Source organism: Mugil cephalus, chromosome 11 (genome assembly GCF_022458985.1).
Source record: "Mugil cephalus isolate CIBA_MC_2020 chromosome 11, CIBA_Mcephalus_1.1, whole genome shotgun sequence".
In the NCBI taxonomy this organism is placed as follows: domain Eukaryota; kingdom Metazoa; phylum Chordata; class Actinopteri; order Mugiliformes; family Mugilidae; genus Mugil; species Mugil cephalus.
In genome coordinates, this window is record NC_061780.1 from 6432117 (window position 1) to 6456154 (window position 24038).

At 43.7% G+C, this 24038-nt stretch overlaps 1 protein-coding gene across 1 annotated transcript; it reads right to left on the reverse strand.

The window, feature by feature from the left end:
* Positions 1 to 193: 193 nt before the first annotated feature.
* megf8 (multiple EGF-like-domains 8) lies at positions 194 to 23738 on the reverse strand. The gene is made up of 44 exons (XM_047598800.1): positions 23231 to 23738; positions 22381 to 22570; positions 22068 to 22231; positions 21749 to 21958; positions 21408 to 21588; positions 21072 to 21160; positions 19228 to 19441; positions 18948 to 19131; positions 17654 to 17799; positions 17451 to 17561; positions 17166 to 17317; positions 16938 to 17039; positions 16589 to 16736; positions 16054 to 16217; positions 15493 to 15696; positions 14980 to 15177; positions 14589 to 14849; positions 14360 to 14478; positions 14129 to 14260; positions 13286 to 13399; positions 13092 to 13175; positions 12234 to 12473; positions 11922 to 12106; positions 11591 to 11804; positions 11259 to 11499; positions 11010 to 11142; positions 10460 to 10710; positions 10107 to 10217; positions 9899 to 10017; positions 9516 to 9753; positions 9260 to 9431; positions 8924 to 9087; positions 8691 to 8826; positions 7971 to 8202; positions 7765 to 7891; positions 7469 to 7679; positions 7107 to 7321; positions 6816 to 7011; positions 6536 to 6704; positions 6255 to 6447; positions 5990 to 6160; positions 5721 to 5851; positions 3560 to 3692; positions 194 to 3386 (listed from the first exon to the last, which is right to left on the reverse strand). The coding sequence occupies exons 1-44, from the start codon at positions 23252 to 23254 to the stop codon at positions 1887 to 1889; spliced, it is 8673 nt and encodes a 2890-aa protein (XP_047454756.1). The 5' UTR covers positions 23255 to 23738; the 3' UTR covers positions 194 to 1886.
* Between the last annotated feature and the right edge of the window lie 300 nt (positions 23739 to 24038).

The following is a 24038-nucleotide window of genomic DNA, read 5'->3' on the forward strand; positions in this document are numbered from 1 at the left end:
TCTATCTACTTTAACATGGAAATTATATTAGCTCACAAGACCTTTTATGCCATAGCTCACACACTAATTCACCCTCATTTGATTCCTATTTTTTTTAAATAAAGTTCTCATTGATGTCCTTTTCATTCAGCCAAATGTATTACTAATGTTAAAACTGCTTTGCTGCCGCACAAAAGACACAACTGTGCACCACCATGTTCCACAGACTTTATTTCTGCTGACTCAGGACAGAATTTCCACGCAGTCTTTTGTACAACACTGTTCCCTTCTTTAAACAAAAACAACAACCACAACAAAACGTATGTACAAAAATAAAGTATGTTTAAAAAAAACAAAACAAACATACACAAAAACACAGGACATTAAAAAAAAAAGTTTTACTGCGCGTTTGTGGAGGGCTGCTATGGATAGTAACAGTATTCATCTGAGTTTTAGTTTGCTGCAATTCATGAAAACATAAAGTTTTGTGTAGTTAATAAGAAGCCAGCAGCACCATTCAGTTCATCAAAGATGATGTGCGCCATCTGAGTCTGGACGAACCACCAACCCCCACCACTCTCACATTTCATATGAATAATGGGGCTCATTGGCTCCATGCAGTGCAAAAAGGAAAACGAAAATACTAACGCCAACACAAACCAGGGAAGAAGTAATTCAGTCTAAAAATGCTGTCAAATCTTCCCAAAATCTCTCACCAGGAGAACTTTCTAGTGTAACTATTTCCTTCGTCATTGTGATTTCAACTGAGTAACATTTTTCATTGCGTATATATTCCTATTTTTTTTAATCCAATTGTAGTTCTGATTGGTGAATACAATCATCTAAGCAGGCAGGTTACCTGAAAAAAGCCATCCAGCAAAACTAGCCAAACACTAACATACATTTCCTGTGAACAAAATGTAATTAAATGTTTTTTTTGTTTGTTTTTTTCAAAGATGACATTGTTTTTTCATTTTTTGTGGACGAGTTCTGTTAATATTAGAGCATCATGAACTGAAGACCAATATTAAAAACATCATTAATTTCTTTTACAAAAAACAACTTATGAAACAAAATGTTTTTTTTTTTTACGTCCACAACACTTCCATTAACACAAATATTAAGTGTAAGCCAGTTGACTCACAGACAAGGCAAGAAGTGAAGGCAGATGAGCAGAAAGACAAAAAATGTAACAGAGCAGGTGAATGAATATGCAAAAACATACTCAGAAGTCTGCTTAACATATACTCGTAGCTTAGAAGCCTGCCATATACCTAGTTGCAACTATAAATCGCTCGTATTGACTATGATATAAAAACCATCTTGCAAGCAGCTTCTATTTTTTCCAGCACTGGGCTGACAATCAAAATCTTGCACATTATATGAACCAATTTAAGTCTTTTGTTCTTAATGGCAACTTTGATTGTCACTTTTTGGGGTATAAAGCACATGTTGGTTCCAAAGCTAGCACATCTTTTTTTTTTTTTTTTTTTTTTTACAGCTCTGTTTGTCAATGAATAATCTTAACAAGAGTCCAGTTTCGGTCATGTGAGACTGAAACTGGACTGTGCTCATACCTCTTTAGTGATCACAGACACAATGTGACAGTGTTTTGATACGCATAGCAGTTGTAGTGCATTCTAGAGACAGCCGGCTTGGTCACGTGAAGCACTGAAATAAAGTATAGCAATACATAATACAATAAAACATGTATTAATTCATTATACAGTGTATGTACATCTCTGTTCAAAATGCTCTAGTGATCTGCCGCTGACATAACTCTTTCTTTTGGACTTCTGCCCTGCGGCTATGTTTCAAAAAATTAATTTATTATATACCAAACATTTTACAAGCTTATTCCATCCTTCCCATCTCTGTCTTTCATTTATATATTTTGCTTGTTTTCCCTACATAGCCATAGTGGTCAGGTGCTGATGCCCTAGCAGCCCCTTGCGCCCTGCGCCAGCCCCCGGATGCCCGCCTCCATTGCCGTGGCCACAGTATTCTTGCAGGTTCTGACGCAAAGTAACCAGAGCGGAGCCCAGACAGGCACGATTTGGAGCCAAGACCCCCCCAGGCAGCTGGAAGAGGACGGTGGCGACGCCAGCCATGCCGTCATCCGTTGGCTCCAGGGTGATTGGCCCCACCTTAAAGGAGGAGTAGGAAAAGCCCATGAGCTGAGAGAGGAAAGGGTCGGAGCGGCAGAAGTGCTGGTAGCCGCTGTATGTGGTTGAGTGGTGGTGATGTGAGGCCGGGGTGCCAGCTGTGGTGCTGGCATAGTGATGGGTGTTCAGGTAGTGCAGCGGCAGGTGCTGGCCGCTGTTGACCCCTCCGCCCAAGGTGAGGTGGTGGTGGTGGTGGGCTGTGGGTCCGGAGCCTGGGTCATGTTTATAAGAGACGGCTCCTGCTCTACCCCTCTGGCCCACCACTACTCCACCCAACTTGCACGTGCGGGCATGAGCAAGTGATACAGTGCTGCCCCCCACCCCTCCACCAGCTGAAGGCAGGTAGATGAGCTGAGGCTCCTCCGGCTCAAGGTATATGGTGAGTTTGGCAAAGGGCCTCGATGCCATTTTGGTCATCTCTTGTATGTGGCGACGCTGCTCCCGACGGAAATCCAGGAACTGCTTCACCTTCCACAAGAGGACGCAGACAGACAGGAAGAGGAAAAAACAGGAGAAGAAAACGGAGAAGAAAACGAAAAGATCGATGTGGGCTTGGTCCTGTCGCAGGAACAGCAGGCCTTGGGACTCCCCCTGCCTCTCAGCCGTTCCCACCCCCCTCAGAGCAATGTAGAAGCGGCTCGATTTCAGGGAGTGCACCTCATGTGGGAAGGTGATGACCACGCGATCCCGAACGCCTCGGACAATCAACACCGTCTGTGGTTTCCACACGGTGATGTAGGTAATGAGTCCTTCAGCACGCTCCTCTCTTATTTCTCTCTCGGCCCCTGGGGGCTTTGCCTGCAGTTGCAGTGGGTTGGGGGAGAGCACGGGACCTCCAAGGCTGGACGAGGCGTTTGCAAACACCTTTATAGGGGACGGAGGTGAATCCTTATCTCCTCCAGAAGTTGCCCCCCGAGTCGCTGACTCGTCCTCAATTTTGATGGCGTGAATCCCCGTGTATCGGTCCACATCCACAATGAAGGTGTCATGAGAGTTAGACACATAGACCTCCACCTCACCAAAGGTAACATCAATTGTGACCCGAATGTCCACATTAGTGAACTTTGGCTGGGCAGCGAAGAACACAGTGCGGCCTTTGGGCAGGTTGCGAATAGTGGGATCATGAAAGCAGTTGGTTTGGGATGTGGGGTCAAAGCAGCACTCGGTGTCCACATTGAACTGACGGTAACACTGACGTCCATTCACTGGTGTGCCGTTGAAGGAATCCTTGCACTTGGCACACTAGGGGGAACAGAAAAGCAAAAACAATTCGAGCAAAACACAGTCATGGAAACACTTTTTCCTCAAGTTAAAAAAAAAAGAAAAGAAATCCAGTGACATATTGTGATATGGAACAGTATTTCTATGTAGATGAATATGCTGTTAGAACAGAAATCCCTAATCTCTATTCGTACTTGTTGTCTGTAGCAGTCTTTCCGGTCTGTCTGAGGGCTGCTGAGGCAGGAGGAGGTCTCCGTGTTGTTTTGGCAGGGGCAACCCGTACCGTCGTGTTCATTACATGTGTCTGCATGGCCGTTACACTGACACCTGCAAAGAAGGGGAGAAATTCATAAACGAAATGAGAAAAAAAATTTTAAGACTAAAACATTTTAACTTTTTAATTTTCATCTCTTATTCATCACATTTTTAGGCACGGAGACATTTCTCTTTCAGTTTCGTCTTGCTGCATGACCAGACAGACGAAACAACACTGACGACACAGTACGTTAACCCTTTGATGCCGAACATGGATCAAAAATGACCCGCATTCAGTTCCTAGCATATCTGATGCTGACTGAGGTTTTCTTTGTTCTTACTTTTGAAATCAATTTATTTTATCACTGAATATTCCTAAGTACTATTTAAATATCTTGTTTTTGAGTACTACACATCATTATTTCCATTTTTCCCTTCATACTTTATGAATAAAAATCATTTTTATATTATGACATCAAGTTTACACACATAACAAAAATAGCCGATTCATGAAAGTGGATTTAAAATTAATTAAAATTAATTCTATGATAATTAGTTTCAAGTCAGTAGTTGAGCAGTGAATGGGATCAAATAACTTTGTATGTAATACTTGTAAAATGTCTATTGGTCATTTTGTCAAAAAAAAATGAAAATCACAGATACATGGTTACTGAACTGAACTGTGTCAGTAGTATAACAACTGGTGAAATGTGACCAAACATAATAAGAATCAACTGAACATGACACAAGTTTGTTTATCTTGTTTCTCCTGCTTTCTTCTTTTCTCTATAATCTGTTTCTACCCGACTGGGTTCCTCCACATGAGCTGCTTCTGCTCTAGGTTTGTTCCTGTTAGAAGGAATGTTTCCTTCATGCTGCTCTGGAGCTTTCAGGCCAGTTTTTGTAAAGTGTCTTGAGACAATTTGTATTGTTACTGGCACTATATAAATAAAATAAAATTGCACTGAACACATCACTAGAACACAAATTGCCATTTTTCACAAATGATCATTCAGTGTGCTAAGTGTACTCTGTGATCAAAGGCCTGGTGCACCGGGAACACCACCTGCTGACTCTTCTGTCTTTGGAAACTGGGCAGATTGCACTCCTCTTCCTCTTCCTTTGGCCCTTCTGTCTGGTGTCTTCTCGTGGCCAAGTGATTGCTGTGATCTTCCCATTGCCTCAATAACATGCTTTTACAGTTTGGGCATGCCAAGCTTCACACCACCCTTATAGTCAGGGTGTTGTGAAGACGGTGTAAGCATTGAGGGTGGCAACATCCAGCATATTGTACCAGAGAACCACTGGCAACCTCCTGGTTCTCAGCTTACAGGAGTAGTTGCTAACCATCTGATCCACTGTGTCCACTCCTCCTTTGGTTTTGCTGTAGTACTGGGTCACTTCTGGTTTCTTCTTCTGACTGTTGTCATCCACTCCTTTGTCTTCATGCATCGTGCTCAGGAGGACAATAGTCTCTCCCTTCCTCTGGATATAGCTCAACACAGCCATGTTAGTTTTGAATCCAATCAATTTAACATTAGAATAATGGAAAAACAACTTAAATATAATAGATATGCAAAGGGAGCTGTGCTGAGCTGTGAAATGTCTGAAACATGTCTCACATTGTCATGCTAAATAGTGCAGTAAATGTGTGTCTTTGTTAACTTGATGTACAAATACAAAAGGTTTTGTTTGTTTGTGAAAATGGAAAATAAAGTGATTTGTGGTAAACAAAAACAAGATATTTACTGAATAATTAGGATATTAAATGATAAGATAAGTTTATTTCAAAGATGTATCATAGAAACACCATACATGAAATTACAATGGATATGGGTCATTTTTTTAACTACCGTTAGAAGAGTAGTGACTCAAAAGGGAGTTTTATTCAAAAAGTATAGGTATAGGTAAGGTAAAAAAGAAAATAAGCATGCTTTTTGATCAAACGAGTTAACTAAGGAATACCTGGAATACTGAATGATGGAATTACATCATTGCAAAGATATAGGGAAAAAAAAACTCAGCCGGGTCACTTCTGACCCATGTTGCACATCAAAGGGTTAAGAGTCCATAACTTGCTCAGCTGAAAACATTACTCACTTCTCACACTTCCCCTGCAGCAGGAAGTAGCCACTTAGGCAGCTCTCACACTTATCCCCTACGCTGTTGTTCTGGCAGTTCACACACACGGCATTGTCTTCTGTGGGACCCTCAAACACCCAGTTCTGAATCTGATAAATAGATAGAGAGACAGTTCTCTGAATGAATTAGAACAAAGACTGTGCACAACATAAAAAGATAAGTCGATATATGGTGTACTTGTTTTTGCATAGAATAAAGGGAATGATACGAGGATTAGAGATATTTACACTGTTGGGGTCCAGAGGAAATAGCCGTGGATTGTCAAGGGCCTTCTTATGTTCATCCCGGGACAGACACACAGCGCTGTTTCCCTTGCAAAACTCCCGACATGGATGACAAGTTCCACCCCCTTTGGCTGAGCCCACAAACAGAGGCTTACACTTCTCACAATGCTTACCCTAGAATTGGGGCAAAGAGAAATCAATAGTCAGCACTGAATATAGAAAAAATTGTGTTTACAGTGAGTGGATGTGTTCTACTAAAAGCACTTACTATAGTGTTATTGTGGCACTCCAGACAAACATCAGGTTTGTTAACACCAGCACAGTTGCTGTGCTTGTTGCAGCTGCACTGAGAGGAGCAGTTATCTCCGACAAAGCCAAAGTGGCACTGGCAAATGCCTGGTGACACACATGTTCCGTTCACGCAGCCTTGTGCACAGACTGGCTCACACTGACCGGAAACACTGTACAGGAGAAAAGAAAAAGATTTGGGTAAACTCTACCAAACACGATGAGAAGGAATAAGGTGGTTGTGTTTGTCTCATGTACTACCTGCTCAGTATGTAACCCTGTTTGCAGGTGCAGTGGTATCCCTGGGGTAGGTCATGGCAGTCCTGAGTGCTGTTGCAGTGGTGATGGCCGTTAGCGCACTCATCTTCCTCTGGACAGTGGAGGAAAGACCAGCTGCTGTTTCTCATAGGGCAAACACCCTGACTCACACCTGAATGGAGAAAGGTGAGTAAAAGTGATAAGAAAGGCAGTAATTTAGACACACAGAAGTGAATTGTTCACACCATGAGCCATTGAAGCATCAACTTAAATCTTTTCTCACCATCTAGTCCTCCTTGCAGACAGCGTCCAGCCCCGTTGCCATCCCGAGCAGCACACCAGCCACACTGAGGCCTGGCGATGCACTGGGAGCACTGGGTGAGCTGGGAGCACTGAGGGGAGCAGGAGTCTCCCCCAGAGAGCAATCGGCCACACTGACCTGCCTCACAGCGGAGCGGCACAAAAGACGGGCTCATGCACTACGGAAAGGGGAGAGAAGTATGCATTATGTAAGCTTTCGTTATTAAATCAAAAGTGCTCAATACTCCGTACAGGTCAAGCACTGAAGTCTCACCTGCTGCAGAGCCATACTCCACACACAGTGCTGCCAGCCCCCGTCGGAGCCTCTGGAGCCCAGACAGAGGCTGCAGTTATGGAGACTGTGACAGGGAGGAGGGCATGGCAGAGGAGGAGACGACTCCACCTGCATGGGTGAGACGTTGAGCAGAGCGTAGCTGAAACACGTCCAGTCATAAGTTGGGTTCACACTCAGGATGCGCCTGGTCTCGCCTGGTGGAAGAACACAATTAAAAGTGTTTACTTTTCGTGTGAATAAAACATGTCCTAAATCACAATTGACCATATTAAATCACAGATAAGCTGCTAGCTCAGCTGTTTAGCAACAGAATGAATCAATCAACATAAGAATGTATGTACCTGTACGTTTGAACTGACGGGTCCACATGCATTTTCCAGAAGCGGTACACTTAGGGCAGTCAGAAGCCTCACAGCTCGTCTCAGTGCAGTTGCTGGAAAGGAAAATCTCCCTCTGGTTGATGCGGCAGTCATGTTCAGATGTACAGCTAACAGAACTGCTGATACAAGCCCCCTCTGGACAGTTGGTGCACCATTTACACTGCAAAGCAGGCTGGGAAGAGTAGTAAAGAACAGATTTTAACTGCGGCCTCTCCTTGAGCAAATAACTGTGCTACACTAAAGGCACTGGATGTCACCTGTGATGGAGTGGAGAATGTTTTGGGGTGTCTCGCAAGGCATTCACTGCAGGTCTTGAGTCTGCGACACTGGTCTGGTTGACGAGGGGTTGGAGCACAGGGGGACTGGCCGGTGAAGCAGCCCATTCTAACAGAATCAAGGAACAGAACTGTAAGGTGGACATCCTTTAGCTGCAGTAGACACATGCTTTCAACAAATGCGTTACCTCTCAGCAGTATCAGAAGAAGCACAGGTTCCCCTACACCACACACAGCTGCCTGTGGTGGTATTGCATGCCTCTGGCGTAGGCAGCAGGGCACAGGGGTCAGAGGGCACATTCAGCGTGAGAAGTCTGCCCAGCGTGACCCCATTGAAGCCTCCTGACAGAAAGAGGCGGCCGCCCCAGCTCGTCATGGCAAGAGACACTGAACGATTTACTGGATCTCCTACGGCTGAGACTGAAGCACAGGGATGAAAAGTGGTTAGGTTGTGGTATGTGTCTTCATAACTTAATGTGCATCTAGGCCACATGTGTCAAACATATGGCCCGCAGGCCAAAAGCGGCCCGCCAGAGGGTCCGATCTGGCCCACGGGATGAATTTGCAAAGTGCAAAAATTACACTGAAGACATTAACTGCAAATTTTCCAACAAAATGTACTACTTTTCCTTTCACACAATTTTAGTAAGAGCTGGGGACATAACACAACATTGAGACATACAGAAATTGCACTTCTTTTCTTAAGAAACATCTGGTTGTTCAAAGATTTTGTAATAGTGGAGATCATTAAATGTGAACACTTTCATAATGTACTTCTTTGTGCTAAAACAAAGGGAAAAATCTGAAGTTGTCATTATTTGAAGGTCTGGCCCCCTTGAGATCATATTGTTCTGTACGTGGCCCCTGAACTAACATGAGCTTGACACCCTACGCAATAAGATGATCACCTGGTTGTATCCAGGTGTTACAATTGATCTGATACAAGGACACAGAGTTACTGTAGTCTTCTGCTTCTGTTCTTCCGCCAACAATGACCATGGTGTCTTTGATCAACGCTGCAGCATGGAAGAAACGTGACAGGGGCTAAAATGGGAAAAGATGATAAAGCAAAAACAGTTAAGTTAATTTTATGCAGTAGACTGATATGGGATAACTGCTTGTCTAGTTGTAAGCTTTTTACCTTATTCCCCTGTGAGGGGACCAGCAAAGACCAGGTGAGGTTGGGGTAATAGAGACTGTAGAGTTCACCAGATGGTTCCACTGTCTCCACATGGAAGCGGTAGCCTCCAAAGACATAGATGGCATCAGTCTGTTCATGGTAGACTGCAGAGTGGCCATATAGACCTGATCGAAGAACACAATACGCAAAACTGGTTTATGTGCAGAAAAATGTATGTAAAAAATACAGATTTTCAAAAAAAAAAAAAAGCCAATTGTGTATTTGAATAATCGGTGCATCACTAAACAAAACACTGAATAAAAACTATGCTACAAATTAACAAAAGACCATCCATACCTGTAGGTGGTGTGCCAGTGTGGGCGGCAACTGTCCAGTTTCCAGAATGAGGGCTAAACTCAAGTAGATGATGATTGAAGCCATTCTCTGGAGAGTAACCTCCAATTAATATCACAGAAGAGTCTCGACGCACAGTTAAAGTGTGACCTGCCACTGGAGGCAGCACTGAGCTCTGCCAGAGGTAGAAGAAAATTTTAATTGGTCTGAGGCCAAACTTCAGATTTATTTGTATTTCAATAATAAATCAAATCCTAACCTTATGTTCTCTCCAGACTAAACTGCTCAGATTGAGACTCCATGTATCCGTGGCAACACCATTTTGAGTGACACCCCCCACCACTAACATGAAGCTGTGACCGCCCCCGTGACCTCCAGAACCAGAGTCATGACTGGTCAGCAGCGCAGAGGCGTGGTGATAGCGAGCGACAGGAGTCACACCTTCTTCCACAGAGCTGGTCAACATTTGGGTCCAACGATGCTCCAACACAGAATATCTAAACCAACAAGTGGGTGCTGTGTTATTGTGCGTGCATGACAGACAGAACACTACACTTGGTGTGGAAAGTATGACAATACCTAAAATTCCACAGCATGAAAACTACTCAAAACATCTGCAATCTCAAGTTCCCCCTTTCCTACCTGTAGACATTTCCCAGAATCCCCTCTGACAGAGAAAGACCCCCATACATCCAGAGGTTGCCCTGTGGTCCAGACACTAAAGAATGTCCCATCCTGTGTAGGAACCTGTGGGCTTGGTTCTGTAAAACAAGAATCCAGTCCATATGAATATATGCTTGTGTGTGCTGGCCTGAGTAATTCATGAATTGCACATTTGTTCAGTCCCTACCACTGTCAGCTGCGTGTCCAGCAGTGTTTCCCAAACCAAGCTGTTGGCGTCTCGAGGAACAGAGCAGTCTGAGCCGGCCCAGCCGTCTAAACACACACACACTCCCAGAGACTAAGATGAAAAAAAAAGAAAAACATTGATTAGTTAGATAAGAACATGTGGTCTCTCATTTTTAGAATTCAGTATTTTAAAGTAATCCACAGAAATGTATTTATTTTAAACAGTACACAGCACAAAATAAAAACCGAAGTAATCAACATTTTCAACGTCGACACAAACGGGGAATAAATGATCTTTAACCCAAACAAATGAACTGGAAAAAGAAATCTAAGTTTTTATTTAAAAACTCTTACTGTATTACAAACTCCTCTTCCTTCTGTGATTCCACAGTCCTGAGGGCATATTGGCCGGTCGCAGTGCGGTCCCCCATATCCCTGATGGCACTGGCAGAGCCCACCCTGGCACTGGGTTCCACTTGGACATGCAGATGATCCCTCTTCACCCTCATCAGAGCTCTGCTGACACCGTCGAACCCAGAAAGACGCGTTGAATCCCTGAGGTTTGTTTGATGAGACATTGGCTTCGTAGTAGACCGAGATCACACCTGGTGATAGAAGAGAAGACACAATACTGTGACAGTGACTTTACACTATGATGCAGGAGTACTTGTCAAGTTGAGCAAGGCTGTGTCATGGCAACACATAGATATGTCAGCTGCACTGCTCAGATTGAGACTCCAAAATAAAAAGGTTTGAGATCTCCCCATACATTTGCAGTTAAGCATGTTACTGCAAAACCCTCGCGAGCCAAGTTGTTTACTTTATTATAATTTAGATCAACGCAAAGAAGTGGCATTAAAATGAGTTTAAGGTAAGTCACTCATGACTAGTCTTTGAAGCATACCTGAGGTGGCCTCTACTGTGATTGGCTCAGTCCTCGTGGTGCCACAGAACGCTCCAATTAGGTTGTGATCAGAATGCACCACTCCATTGCCCAGAAATCGAGGAAGGCCATCAAACACATAAACATAAGAGCTCTGCAAAGTAAAGCGCAGGGAATGTGGAATGAAGATGACAGGTGTAAGGAAATGCTAAAAGTGAACAAGAGTAACATGTAAATTTGTGTGTATTATCAAGCCTTATTTGCACTCACTTTACAGTATGTATGAGAGTCTGGGTGTAGAGTGAGGGCTACTGGGGGACAGAGTTGTCGGGGCAGGCAAGGTGCCAGGTTCTCAGTCACAGATAGGACCCACAGACAATGAGAAAGTCCTGCTCTACCCTCTGTGCCACTCCGCCATCCCAAAGAAGAGGACAGAGGAATGGTGGAAGATGAGGTGGAGGAGAGCAGGACAGAACGGCCCTGGCACTGGCGGTAGCATGTGCCATTGTTCCTATAGGTCAAGACAGACAAGTTATGATGAAATCAATAAAAACTAACCTCAGCCAAAGAAACTATTTTAAATGTGGTGAAGATCTCCTTACCTGGGGTCTCCGTAGTAACCAGGTAGGCAAGACTCACAATGTGGTCCCTGTGTGTTGTGGGTGCAGTAGCACTGGCCTGTCTGGTTGTGGCAGTATCCTTGGAGAGGATCACCGTGACCGTTACACTCACAAGGAACACAGCCGCCCCCACCAGCCAGAGCAGAGCCAAAGCTACCTGGGCGGCAGTGCTCACAGTGAGGCCCTGTCGTCCAGTCTGAAAGAATTAACAGTGGAAATGCAGATTTAGTTTTATGAATTTTGTGTGTGAGCTAAGAAAATAAAACAACAAAAAGAAGAAATTATCACTGAAATCCAGGAATTAGGGTCTCACCCTGGCATTCATCACAGATCCCTGGAGCAGTGATACAGGTGGAGTGGAAGTTGCAGCCGCAGTCCACATCACATTCAACACCACTCAGAACCAGAGTGGCAGGGTCTGAAGTCCACCCCAGGGAACATTCACATTCAAACCGTGGGCTGCCACTACACTGACCTTCACGACACTCATTATAACAACTGCGGGAGGAAGAAAAAATATTTCAGCTTCACAAAAAAGCGACCCGACAATAAGAGAAAGATGAAGATGACTTTCATGTTGAGAGAATTGACCAACAAATGAACACATTTTTAGACAGAGTCGTACGTCTGGTTGCAGTGGAGTGTGCCGTCCCCCGTGTATCCTCTCTCACAGTGACATTCGTAAGAGGTGGGAGTGTTGATGCAGGTGGCAAAGGGGTGACAGTTGTGGAGGCCTAGCCTGCATTCTTCTACATCCGGGCAAGTGGGGTAGGACCAGATTGCATCTTGCTCTTCGTTCTCCAAGTGCTCCAACTCCAATTCCATTTCAAGGGGTCGAGGTGGGGCCGAAGTCTGGGGCTCAGGGCTGGGGAGGCAGGGGAAGTAGACGTTATTTTTGACGGTTATTCTGTATTTATCATCCCACCATCCACTTTGCTTAGGTACTGTTTTAGTTAGCAGCCCTACTAAAATATCTGAAGGCTGTTACGAAACAAAACATCATCATTAAGAAACATCAGTCACATAACAAACTGACCAAAAAACTATTGGCAACAGACATTGACTGTGACATTGCTTCGTGTCACCTGTCTCCACTAAAGGCCTGCAAGTGTCGAACACTCTTCTGCGCTGAGCTCTAAGCTGAACAACCAATCAGAAAGAACCTTCTCACCAACTTGTTTTGCGGTTCATTTAATATGCTGAAAAGCCCCGACAAGGGGTCCGACTAGCACATTTGTATGGTGATCTGTAAGAATACTGCTTACACACTAAAACAAAAACAAGTGTAATCGTATTTCTAGAACCTCAAATCACAACATCTTCAAGAAACTCACGTCCAAACTTGGTTTCAGCGTGTACACACAACCAACTCCCCATCCACGATATTTAAACTATGACATTAACCGTCTAACAGAAAAAGCCATTCTCCTATGAGAAAAAGTCACATGCTTACTACATGAAAGTGTGAAGAGAGATATCTTACTTTGCAGCCCGTGCTTCAGCCACAGCTACACTGCAGTTATACACTGATGGATCATCCATTCCTGACCAGTCTCCCCTCAAACATCTGAAAAGAAGGAGTGGAAAACACGCTATTAATACAAGGAAAGCAGCATATTCACTTTCTCTGTGCAGTCTGTTGCCACAGCAAGCATTTTATTAGTCTGTCCTACTTACTTTCCGATCGTAGGGTTGTTGTAGTCGCCACACCAGCCACACTGGAACATCCGCAGGCAGTCGGTGCATGTGTTTAACACTGAACACTGCTTACACTGAGGGACTGAATGAACACTGACAAACAAGAGAATAAAGAATATGAATAACTGACTATTGATCTATGAACCAATTCAACGCAACTCACTGACAAAATATACCTGAAGGTTGACATGTTTTTCTTTTTTTTTTTTTTTTTTTAAAGAGTATACAACTGCATGTGTTCTAATTGGAGTTACCAACAAAAAGCAAGTGGCGACAGTAAGTATCTGGACATCTTGAGATTTTTTTGTTCTTTGTGGTCAGTTTAGCACATTAAATAATAATAATAATAATAGTAATAATAATAATGGCCACCACGTTAGTGGCAAGTCTCGGCTTAATATAAATTAAATAACATCATTATGAGTGTGTGTAAAATACAGTCCTTTGCATAGCATCAAAGCTGCAAAACAACTGAGCAACAGGACATTAGAAAGCAAGATGTTTCCTGAGGAGTCTTGTCAGCATGATTAGGAAAGAGGTGGATGAAACTGAAAAAATAACGAGGCTAAAAGCAAAATCGGTTACCTATCAAGGGAAGCCAATTTGCCAAAATTGTTACACTAACAGATACATTTTAAAAATGCAGATGGCCATAAGAAAAATAAAAATAGAAAACAGATAAATCCATAAATGACTTAACTGTATTGTCCTTCAAAGACCCTAAAATGTGTAAGTGTCCAAATACTTACAGTCTAGATAGTAATACATATTTGTCAGACTCAAAAAAACACAACATCAAAAATGTTAAAAACATTATTTTACCTGTCGTACCAGTCCCTGCACTCTCCATAGGGGTATTTTGTGAGGTATGCAGCAAAATAGAAGCAGGCCTGTGCTGACTCACACCATGCACACTGGCTGGAGTTAGAGAGGCACTCACCACACGTCTTTCTCCTTTGAAAGAAATAGAAGGAGAATACAACAAAGGTCAGTTGTTCATTCAGGTTAGGTTGAAATAGCTCCAATAATGTTAAAAAATGTTTCTTAGCTTACTGGTTGCAAACTTTAGGACACCCCCCTGGGTCACGTATCGATCCATCTAGTCTCCCTCGTCGACTGCACTGGTAGTCTCCCTTCTTGCTGGAGGTTATCTGCCACTCACAATAAGGGTCCTGCAGGCAAATAGGCAATAGTAGTGCATGAGTGAAGAATGTAATCTAAATTAAACCCTACTACATCTGCAGAATACTTAAACTATTTTTAAGTATTATCTGTGTTGTACCTGAGTGCAAGCAGAGCAGTCTCTGTATTCTTCACACAATGTGCAGTGCTGAGGGGCTAACAGCAGATGGCGCTGCCCTCCTCCCTTGCCTTCAACCTTCTCTCCCTCCGGGCAGAGTTCCAGGTCTGGGCTGTCTCGCAACAGGCACCGGGACAAAGAGGGGCACCAGCCGCAAGACTGGTCAGATAGACACGCCAGACAGGACATGTAGCCCGAGCAGGAACCTGAGCGGTAGGGCTCCAAGAACAGGAAGGAGATCTCCTGCAAGAAGCAAAATGAGGTAAATGCTCTGCTAATGACCAAAATGTAAATGTGCAAGGAATTCCAACTTAGGTTGTCTGTTTATATTTTGTTTTTAGTTTACTACTATCTTACACGTTTCAGTACTCACACTTCCTCTAGGCAATGTTCTGTTCCAGATCAGGGCCATCTCACTGGTCTGTCCTGAGCCAGAGTTGTTGAGGTAGCCCTCAGCCTGGACTAGGTAATGGTTACCCCTGGTCAAGTTGGAGAACAATCTACTCCCATCCGTCCGAGCCAGCAGCTTCAACTCCTTTTCCTGCTGGGCTGCCCAGCGACCAACCACCTCCTGATCATCCATGCGACGGTTTCACAGTACACATTGAATTGGAGAGAAAGAAAACGTGGACAATACTTAAGTGACATTAAAGAAAAATCACACGTGTGTAATTAAAATGCAACAGTCTGTTCTGGATTAAATGAATATTCCAATAAAGTGCATAGTGGAATATTCCAATATTCCATGACTAAGAAGAGACTCTTCAGAAGTTCACAAAACTACAGTAATTCTTTGAGACCCTTTACATAACACATTACCACGTAACATATGTCATGCCGAGTTTAAAAACTATAGTTTCTATTGCTGATGTGCACTTTTCCTCACCAATTGGCTGGAGTTGGGCCCTGATGCCATTCGAGCCTCAAAGTGAAACCTCTGGATGCGAGCCCACATGGAGACAGTCTCTGTAGGAGGGGGTGCAGGCGGTGGAGCCCCCCACAACGGGTGGATGAAGCCCCTGAACTGTAAGGCTACATCCATTTCTGTGGTGGGGCTGAGGATGATGGTGGCGCTGCGGAGAATGGACACCTGGAGTGGAGAGGTGGAAGGGGACGGAGGATAGTGGAAGATGGATGGAAGTGGAGACACATCAACAGAAGCACTATTCTCTACAAACTGCTCCACTAGCCTGACAAACTACTTGAAAAGAGAATCTTGTCTGTGCAAAATGAGCAGAGAAAAAGACAAAAGAGAGAAGTGAGCAAAAGCAAACCCAATAAAGGGGAAAACAAAAGAGACGATCAAAATATTCAAGTTGGAGAACTACAGTGAAGTCAAAGTGACAAAGCAATGTTTGAGGAAGGAAGGAGGAATAAGTATAAGCAGAGAGGGAAGTAGTTACAACCACAACTAGCACAGGTAGCACTTGAGATTTGGACTCCGTACCTTGTCAGGCTGGGAGTCGTTGCGGGGGTGCTGGAAGGTGAGCAGGTGCAGTCCCGGGACATAGTTCTCGGTGCGACAGGAGTGGAGGGAGGTTAGGAAAAGGGTACGCTCCCCCCACCAGCCGTACGCCCCTGAGATCTGGTCCACACGGCACGCACTTCGCTCTGTGAGACCGAGAGGGAGAGGTCAGCACACAAAGAACACATCTGACCTCGAAAAATCTCATAATACAGCAGTTTCCTATCGTGTACTACTGTACAGAAACTAGTGTGATCTGTGACTCTTGTGTGACGCATGTTCAGAGGGAGTCAGATGATTTGACCTCACTGCAACCAAACAAGTATACAACTGGACAGGCGAGTCAAACCATGGTCTGAGTAATCTGTCCAATCTCAGCTTGGTGTAGTCAAGTCATCGTACTTCACCTCTGAAACAAGCCCCAACATGAGTCTTGTCCCTCCCATGTCAACTCCCAACATTTTTTTTTTTTAAGTCTAGACCATTCTGCCCTCCTTCCTCCCTCCCTGGGTCTCACCTGACACTGGTAGACAGGACTCATTCTGAACACACCAGCCAAATTCGCCAGGCGCACGGGCCAGAGATGCTGGAGTGCCACTAAACACCAGACAGGACTGGCAGTCAGCCAGGAAGCGAGCTAGGCCCAAGCACCCAGTGCTGCCACACTGTGGACAGAAAACAGATACATAATAACTGTAATCCAGTACAATCCAGTGAGGCATTAATTCAGACAGATCAAAGTAAAGGAAAAAGATATTCTTTGTTTGACAACTTGGATATAAAACACATACTTGTAGGATTCTTATAGGAGCATAAATCGGTCAAGTATAACGCAAAATACAAGGCTGTTCTGAAGGAAGAGTTACCGGGTTTGTGGGCTGGTATTCTCTACAGCGGCCTTCGCACCAGCTGCACTCAGGGTTCTTTAGGCACATACTTTCATCCAGTGCCTCAGCACAAACAGCATCCTGTTGAGTTAACACACACAAGTAAATATTCTAGTTATTTTGGCATCCGCTCTCTAGTTTGTAAGGTACATTTGTCAGTAATCTAAATGACGTGACTTCTAGTCTCTTCCGAGCCCTTTCACTCACCCTGTCACCTCGATCGCTGCTGACAAATAGTGGCACTTTGTAAGCCACAAGGTCTCCACGTGCAACCCCACTATAGCCCCCAGCAACCAGCAGCACTCGTCCCTCCATCACAGCGGCAACATGGGAGTAACGCCCCTTCACCGAATCACCACCTCAGATAAGGGGAAAGTCGTGTATTACGTTAACAAGTAACAACCACCAAGAAAAAAGGTGAAGATACGAATCAGCACTGTGGTTTTTGGTTTGTGTGATTGGCGGCAAATGATATAATCAACCGAAACTCACTGCGTAACCACCTCTCCCCAGCAGACACCCACTGATGACAGCCCAGATGGTAAAAGAAGATCTCTTCATCGTAACACTTCTCTTCTTGATAGTGGATGTGTACATTACCCCCTAAGAATCAACAGGGCAAAGAGAGGAGCTTAATATACGCAGAGCAGCACTGGCTAAAATAGCGTGTTTCTCTTAGTATCCTTGATACTCACCATAGACCACCATGTAGTTTCCAATGACCGTGGCTGAGTGGAAAGCTCTCTCTCTGGGGCCGGTCGCTGGGAAACGTGAACGGAAGGACGTCCAAAACCGCCTTTCCACGTGGAACACGTCAGTGTTGTTCACCCTCACACTGAACCTAAAAAATATACAGCAAGCCTACTTTTAGTGCCAATAAACAACTTTTTTGTTTACTCACTGGTAAACAACTGGTTGGAATATTGTTCAACATTTATTATCTCAAATGCTCATTTTATCCTTTTTCCTTTTATTCTCCACTATTCTTATTGTTGTCTTTTTCTGGAGCAGGGACGGGCGATTTGGCCTAAAAAATGTATCACCATAGATTTTGCCACTGTGGTAATAACAATAACAATCACGATAAAATAACATAATCCATTCATGTTTTTGACTCAGTCACATTCTGTGTTGAGAGATCGCATACATCGTCAATTTGCATTTGTCACATTTATCATGAGATGACAAATTCTTATCTTGGGGATTGTTTTTGGCGGTATATTGTGTACGTTAAGTTATCACCCACTCCTATTCTGGGGAACTTTATTGTCCTCTGAGTAGAATTCAGTGTCATTTGATGGTTGAATACACCTCTAAGAATAAGTGGGAACCTATGGCGGCGTGTAAAGTCTCTGTTTGGATTGTCTGTTCTAGGCCAACTCCATTAAGAGGTAGGTATAAAACACCCCTTTGAAAATAATATTAATACAAACTGCGAAAAAACGTAATCATAAAAATTACATTTCATATCAAAATGTCCTCCCTTAGCATAAAGGATTTTCTTATCCTACCTATTCTCCTATATCATGCATGCACCATGTGACCATATAAAGTACAATGGATGGGGCCGTCGAGGTTAATGTAGAAAGGATATACCTTATACCTCGACTCCAGAAAACCTGTCCTCGTTACCACAGAAATGGGCTGGTCTAACCCTGTAACTGTCTCTGGAGTATTTTTCTCCTTGACGTTGTCTTGACAACTTTTCTCTTTTATTAAATGCAGACTTTGAGCCTACATAGCGTCCTCTGCATATTCCGTTTGTCTCATTTTAACTGCCTGGATTGACCCAGTAGCTGATCAGGAGATCCCTATTAATGTTACACACTGGACCTTGAAAAGGACTTTACCTTACAGGAATCATATTTTATCTGATCTAATATCTAATATAAATTGCACATATGTAGGAAAACACAAGTGAAAGGTGTGTAAATAGTGCTGAAAAACACAAATTTTCTCAGACACATCCCATTGACTGAAGGTGTGTACCTGGCAGTGGTAGGCCTGTGGCCTCCGTAGACCAGCAGGGTCCTGGATGGACTATGGAACACCATGGAGTGGCCAGCTGTGGCCGGGGGCTTCCCACCAGTGGGGTGAACCATCTCCCATCGTCCAGAGCCATTCAGTCCAAACCGATACAGAGAAGAGGAAAACATATCCTCCTCGGTGCGCCCTGGAAAATAAGCTTAGTTAGATTCATTTTTTCAAGCAATAACAAAAATCCACTTGAAACACAAACTGTAAAGTGACAATACAAGATCAAACGCACCTCCAAACACATAGAGATTACTGTCCACTACAGCCGCCGCATGATTAGCCAGTTTAGGAGCACCACGAGAATGGGAGAAGCCAAGCTGTTGCCAGTCATCATGGAGCGGCCGATACATCCACACATCACTGATCAGGGAGCCGTTGGCTAGCTCTCCTCCAAAGATAACCATGTTACCCAGATACTCCACGGCTGTGTGGGAATGACGAGCCACCTGTAAACGCAGGAAAGCCAATGAGTGCTGAAACAGTTACATCACTCATCTCACCCTGATATGACTGCATAGTAGGGGTGTAATGATTCATCCGCTACATCGATGAATCGATTTATTTTCCTACGATCCAACTTCATCGATCTGTGCTCTGCAAGTTGGCCTTCGGGATGACATGTATCAATCCAATATCGTTTTAAAAGGTAATCAATCGATTGTATCAATACCAGGAAATAACGCATTGGATTTAAGCACGTCAGACTTCATATTGATGTGTTTTTTTTTTTAGCACTTTTAATGATAACGGCGTTAAACGTTACCCGATTGAGTCTGACTAAGAAGTGGCAGTGGAAGTCAGTTGGTAGGGGACTACCACCTGAAGATCAGATGTAACGCAGCGGAGCGTTCTACACAAACTCTTTGAAGTGCTACACACAGTGTTACCCACTTCTGGAAGACCGGCAGCACGAATTCAGAACTTTGGAAGTGAAAGCGAACAGCCAGCAGCCCTGCATGGACTACTGCAAAGAGGAGAAGGTTGGAAAACGATTCAATTTCGTAACCTCAGTGACAGCTACATATTTGTGTTTAAGTGTTGTTCACTACAGTGATAAAATCCATTTTATTGCGCTTAATCACGCCTTGTTATGTTTGTGGATAAGCAAAGCTATTGAAGTCAGTAAACATGATGTCATGTTGGGAAATGGGTGAAATAACCAACAGCATGTAGCTACGTGTTTAATGAAAAACTTGAAATGGTCTTCTGAGAGTAGATGCTACAATCCTCTCCATTTTCTTTTTAGTAGGCTATCGACATGAAACGGAGCAGGAAGGACATCGTCTTTTTTTTAAATTATTTTTCTTTCTATTTTTCCTCCTGACTGTACATAAAGAAAGAGTGAGATGATGAGTGTGATTTAGATGAAGATAGTGTGATCGTGCATTTAAGTGTCATGCTGTGAAGAACTCTGCATGTAGCTCAATGCTTGATTTAAAAAAGTGTCATTGTGCAGATAAAAGTTTTATTTTATGCAAAAACAGAAATCTTATTTTACAAAAAAGACAAACATGGTTTCGAGGTTAATTGAACACATTTTAGTTTATTTATTAAGACGAAGAATGTTCGTCTTATTGTATTTATACTGTATGTACTTTGTTTTGGTTTTAAATAAACTAAACATTTTGAACGCTTAAACATTGCCCTGTTTGTCCTTATATGTGCCCCCCTGAAAAAACACTGGCCCCACCTCAGCCCCCCTGGTAACTTTGATCTAGAACCGCCCTGCTGAGTAGGTATTTATTTCAGTCACACTGGTTTAATTTTTGGCTAAAAAGTTACTGAACTGATTACAAGTCACTGGATCATTTCGGATCGTATCGTTCTAAATGAACCAAAATCGTCCTTTAATCGTATCGTCAACCACGAATCGTGATTCAAATCGAATCGTTCTTAAAACGAATCATTACACCTCTACTGCGAAGGCAATGTTTCTCTGAATTCTTTGTTTAAAGATAAGATTTCTGGAGAAGGCTGACAGTAACTAGGTGACTTCAATCCTTGGAAGTAGAGTAAATGTGATGCAAGAGCAGCAGGAACAGTGAATGTTTGAATGTGTATTCACAAAGCACTTACGGGAGAGTGACCATAAGACCTGCTTTCCCACTGGTTGGATGTGAAGTTGTATTTGATCAAGTCGCCAAGAGCTCTGTTCAGATCAAAACCTGCAGGGAAAATAAATAATATTAAAACTTAGCCTCTAACATGACCACACATCATAGAAGAATATCAAATGGAGCGGCTAAAATACATTGATAATATAGTTAATCTAACACAAATTGCTTGCAGTACAAGATAAACAAATCTACCAAGACAAGTAACTCACAAATGTAATATTAACTGACCAGAATATTAGCCCGTCCTGTAAATACTAAAACAAAAGCAGAGAATTAATGTTTATATCTTTCTCACCGCCAAATAAGTACATGGCTTTAGTAGAGGACAGGTACACGCCAGCAGAGCCAGTCCTGGGAGGTGTGTAGGGGTTCCCCTCACTCACACGCCACCACTGCCCTGCCCCACTGTCGTCATTTAGACCAAGCTGGCAGCTGTGACCCAGGAAGCCTGAGTTACACAGACAGCGCTCTCCTTTCTGAGACAAAAAAAAAAATACACACAAAGCAAATCAAGAACTTTTCATTAAACTGCACCTGACTGGCTTAATCAAGGCCTAATCAGTGAAAGATGAGTGACCTTGTGTCTGAATAATGTATGCCGTGTGTGTTCATTCAGTCTTCCCCTTCCCTACCTACCTTGTCACACTGGCCATTCACGGAACAGGACTGTGTGCACAGAGGGGTTGTGCAAGATGCTCCTGTCCATCCCTGATGACAGTGGCACTTTGATGTAGAAGAATCACAGCGACCATGTCCGCCACAGGCTCCAGGGCACAGAGAGAATGTGTACGTTGCATTGAAACCCAGGAGATTGTAGTTAGCATCACTGAAGAGATGTAACAGCATCTGGAACAAGGAAATCCACACAAGTTAACACTTCTTCCTTCCTTACTTTTTTTTAGAATAAACGTGCTGATAAGACAGGAGTTTCCCTGATGATGTCCTAATCGGTTACCTTGCCAGACTTGGCTTCAATGGGTTGAGGCAAAGTGTGGCCACTCAGACTGGCTAGGAGGGGGCTCTGGTAGGAGTCTCCATCATACACAAAGAGGTAGTCATACGTACACTCTGTGTCCATGAAGGTGAAATTCAAGACAATGCGGTGGCTGTTGTTGGGAGCTGGAAAGAACAAAAACGGTGATAATTACAAGCCCTATTAATCACAATCTACCATTCATTCCTGCTAGAAATTTAAACATTTAAAGTACCCAAGTCACGTTGAACTAACAACTTTACTCTGCACACTCCACTATATAAATAGATGATACCTTTAATAAGCCACTCGCAGTTTCCATTGACAGAGTAGTTGCCTGGTCCATCTGTGACATAGCCTGGTGGCCCCCTTAACACCTGTCTGTGGCCCTTACAGTCCCCTGCTTGGCACAGGGGTGTCTGAGCCCACAGCAGAAGCACCAGGACTAAGGAGACAGGGAGGGGGGAGGCCATCACTGGCACTGCCTAGAGGACAGGAAAAAGGGTGAGAACATGAAGATTGTCCCAGACACATTAAAAAAAATGTTGGTAAACATTGCACAGGAAATGTGCATAGGCCTATTAAACTTAACCCACCACCTGATCTGCCACACAAAGCACATTAACTGTATCAGCAGAAAAAGGACTGAGAATAAGATTTGCAGGAGCAGTGCAATATGCAGGCCCCTTTGCAGATCAGTCTGAACGCACTGCAAGATTTCAGTTTAAGTCTGCAGTAAACCGCAATGTCACCAAAACCGCTACCAAGTGAACAGACTTTAAAAACGCTAGTGCTGTCTGAGCATAAACACAGTTGGTGGTAGCACCTGGAAACAACACTGTCTCTGGTGTAGCCAACAATTGTTAGTCTATGAATACCAAGGCTAGCTGGCTGACGTTACCGATATTGTCATAAAACGGTAAGACCTGAAATGAAGTTAAACGCAGCGCTTTACACTAGGCGCCCCGTCAACTTTAGAAAATTGTCGCTCTTGCATCCAGTAGGCGCTCCCTTCGCATGCTATCATAACAAAGCTAACGTAGAGCGACGCTGGGCTAAGCTAAGCTAAGCTAAGCTAACGGGATTCCGTTAGCAGGCTGGGGCCGTTAGCTGCTTATTTACCAGCTCTGCGTTATCATACTCACCAATTCCCGTCTCGTTTGCCGCATGCTAATTTACATTTTCGTTTGTACATTGGCTACAGCATGAGCTAAGTAGTCGTTGTCGAAGGCAGAAACCTGACAAGTAGCTAAATGAGCCAGTAGCCACCGAGTCGTATCCAGTGGACGGTACACCGGGTCTCTAGCAGGCAGCTCTGCTAGCTCCGAAAATCCAGATGCGTAATCGTCAGTGGTTGCAGAGTCTATAAGGATAATGTCACTGTGCAGGCTGAGATTTCATTCTGCAAGTACAAGGTGCTGTGTTATCAAAACTTCCAAACGCAAACTCGTAGAAAATGCTCCACAGCATCGACTCGACGCCTGCTGTGCATGTTACGGCTAGATGCCCTTGTTTTGGTGTTTGTCTCTGGTGGTGGTTGGCAACACAAAAGGGACACAGCGCCGCGAGTGGCCCGTCCCGCCACTGCCATCCAGCGGTGATGGGAAACAACGCTTTAAACATCTGGGTAGAAAAAACACTCAGAGAGTAAAGCATATTTGTCAATTATTGCACCACTAAAAACTATCTCATTCTCGTCTTCTACAACCAAACACACAACAGGGTACCAACCTATATATAACGAGAACTCCAAATGATTCCCTTCCCTTTAGCGCAAATAAGTACATTATGAAAGTGTTTACATTAAATGAACTGCACTACAACAAAACATTTTATGAACAACCACGTTTCTTAAGAACAATACGTGTACCAGCTCACCTAACTGACCTATCAGACAAGGGCATAAATAAACCTGTTGTTCCAGGTTCCAAGTAATTGTTCTATTTGTTTCAC

Excerpts from the sequence above, each read along its gene's own strand:
- megf8 (XM_047598800.1), bottom strand. The coding sequence starts at position 23,254 with ATGCGGCAAACGAGACGGGAATTG. Across the intron at positions 17,318-17,450 it reads TGGGGAGAGGTGGTTACGCA|GTGGTGATTCGGTGAAGGGG; the intron begins GTGAGTTTCGGT and ends CCCTTATCTGAG. Across the intron at positions 15,697-16,053 it reads ACGACTCCCAGCCTGACAAG|GTGTCCATTCTCCGCAGCGC; the intron begins GTACGGAGTCCA and ends TCTCCACTCCAG.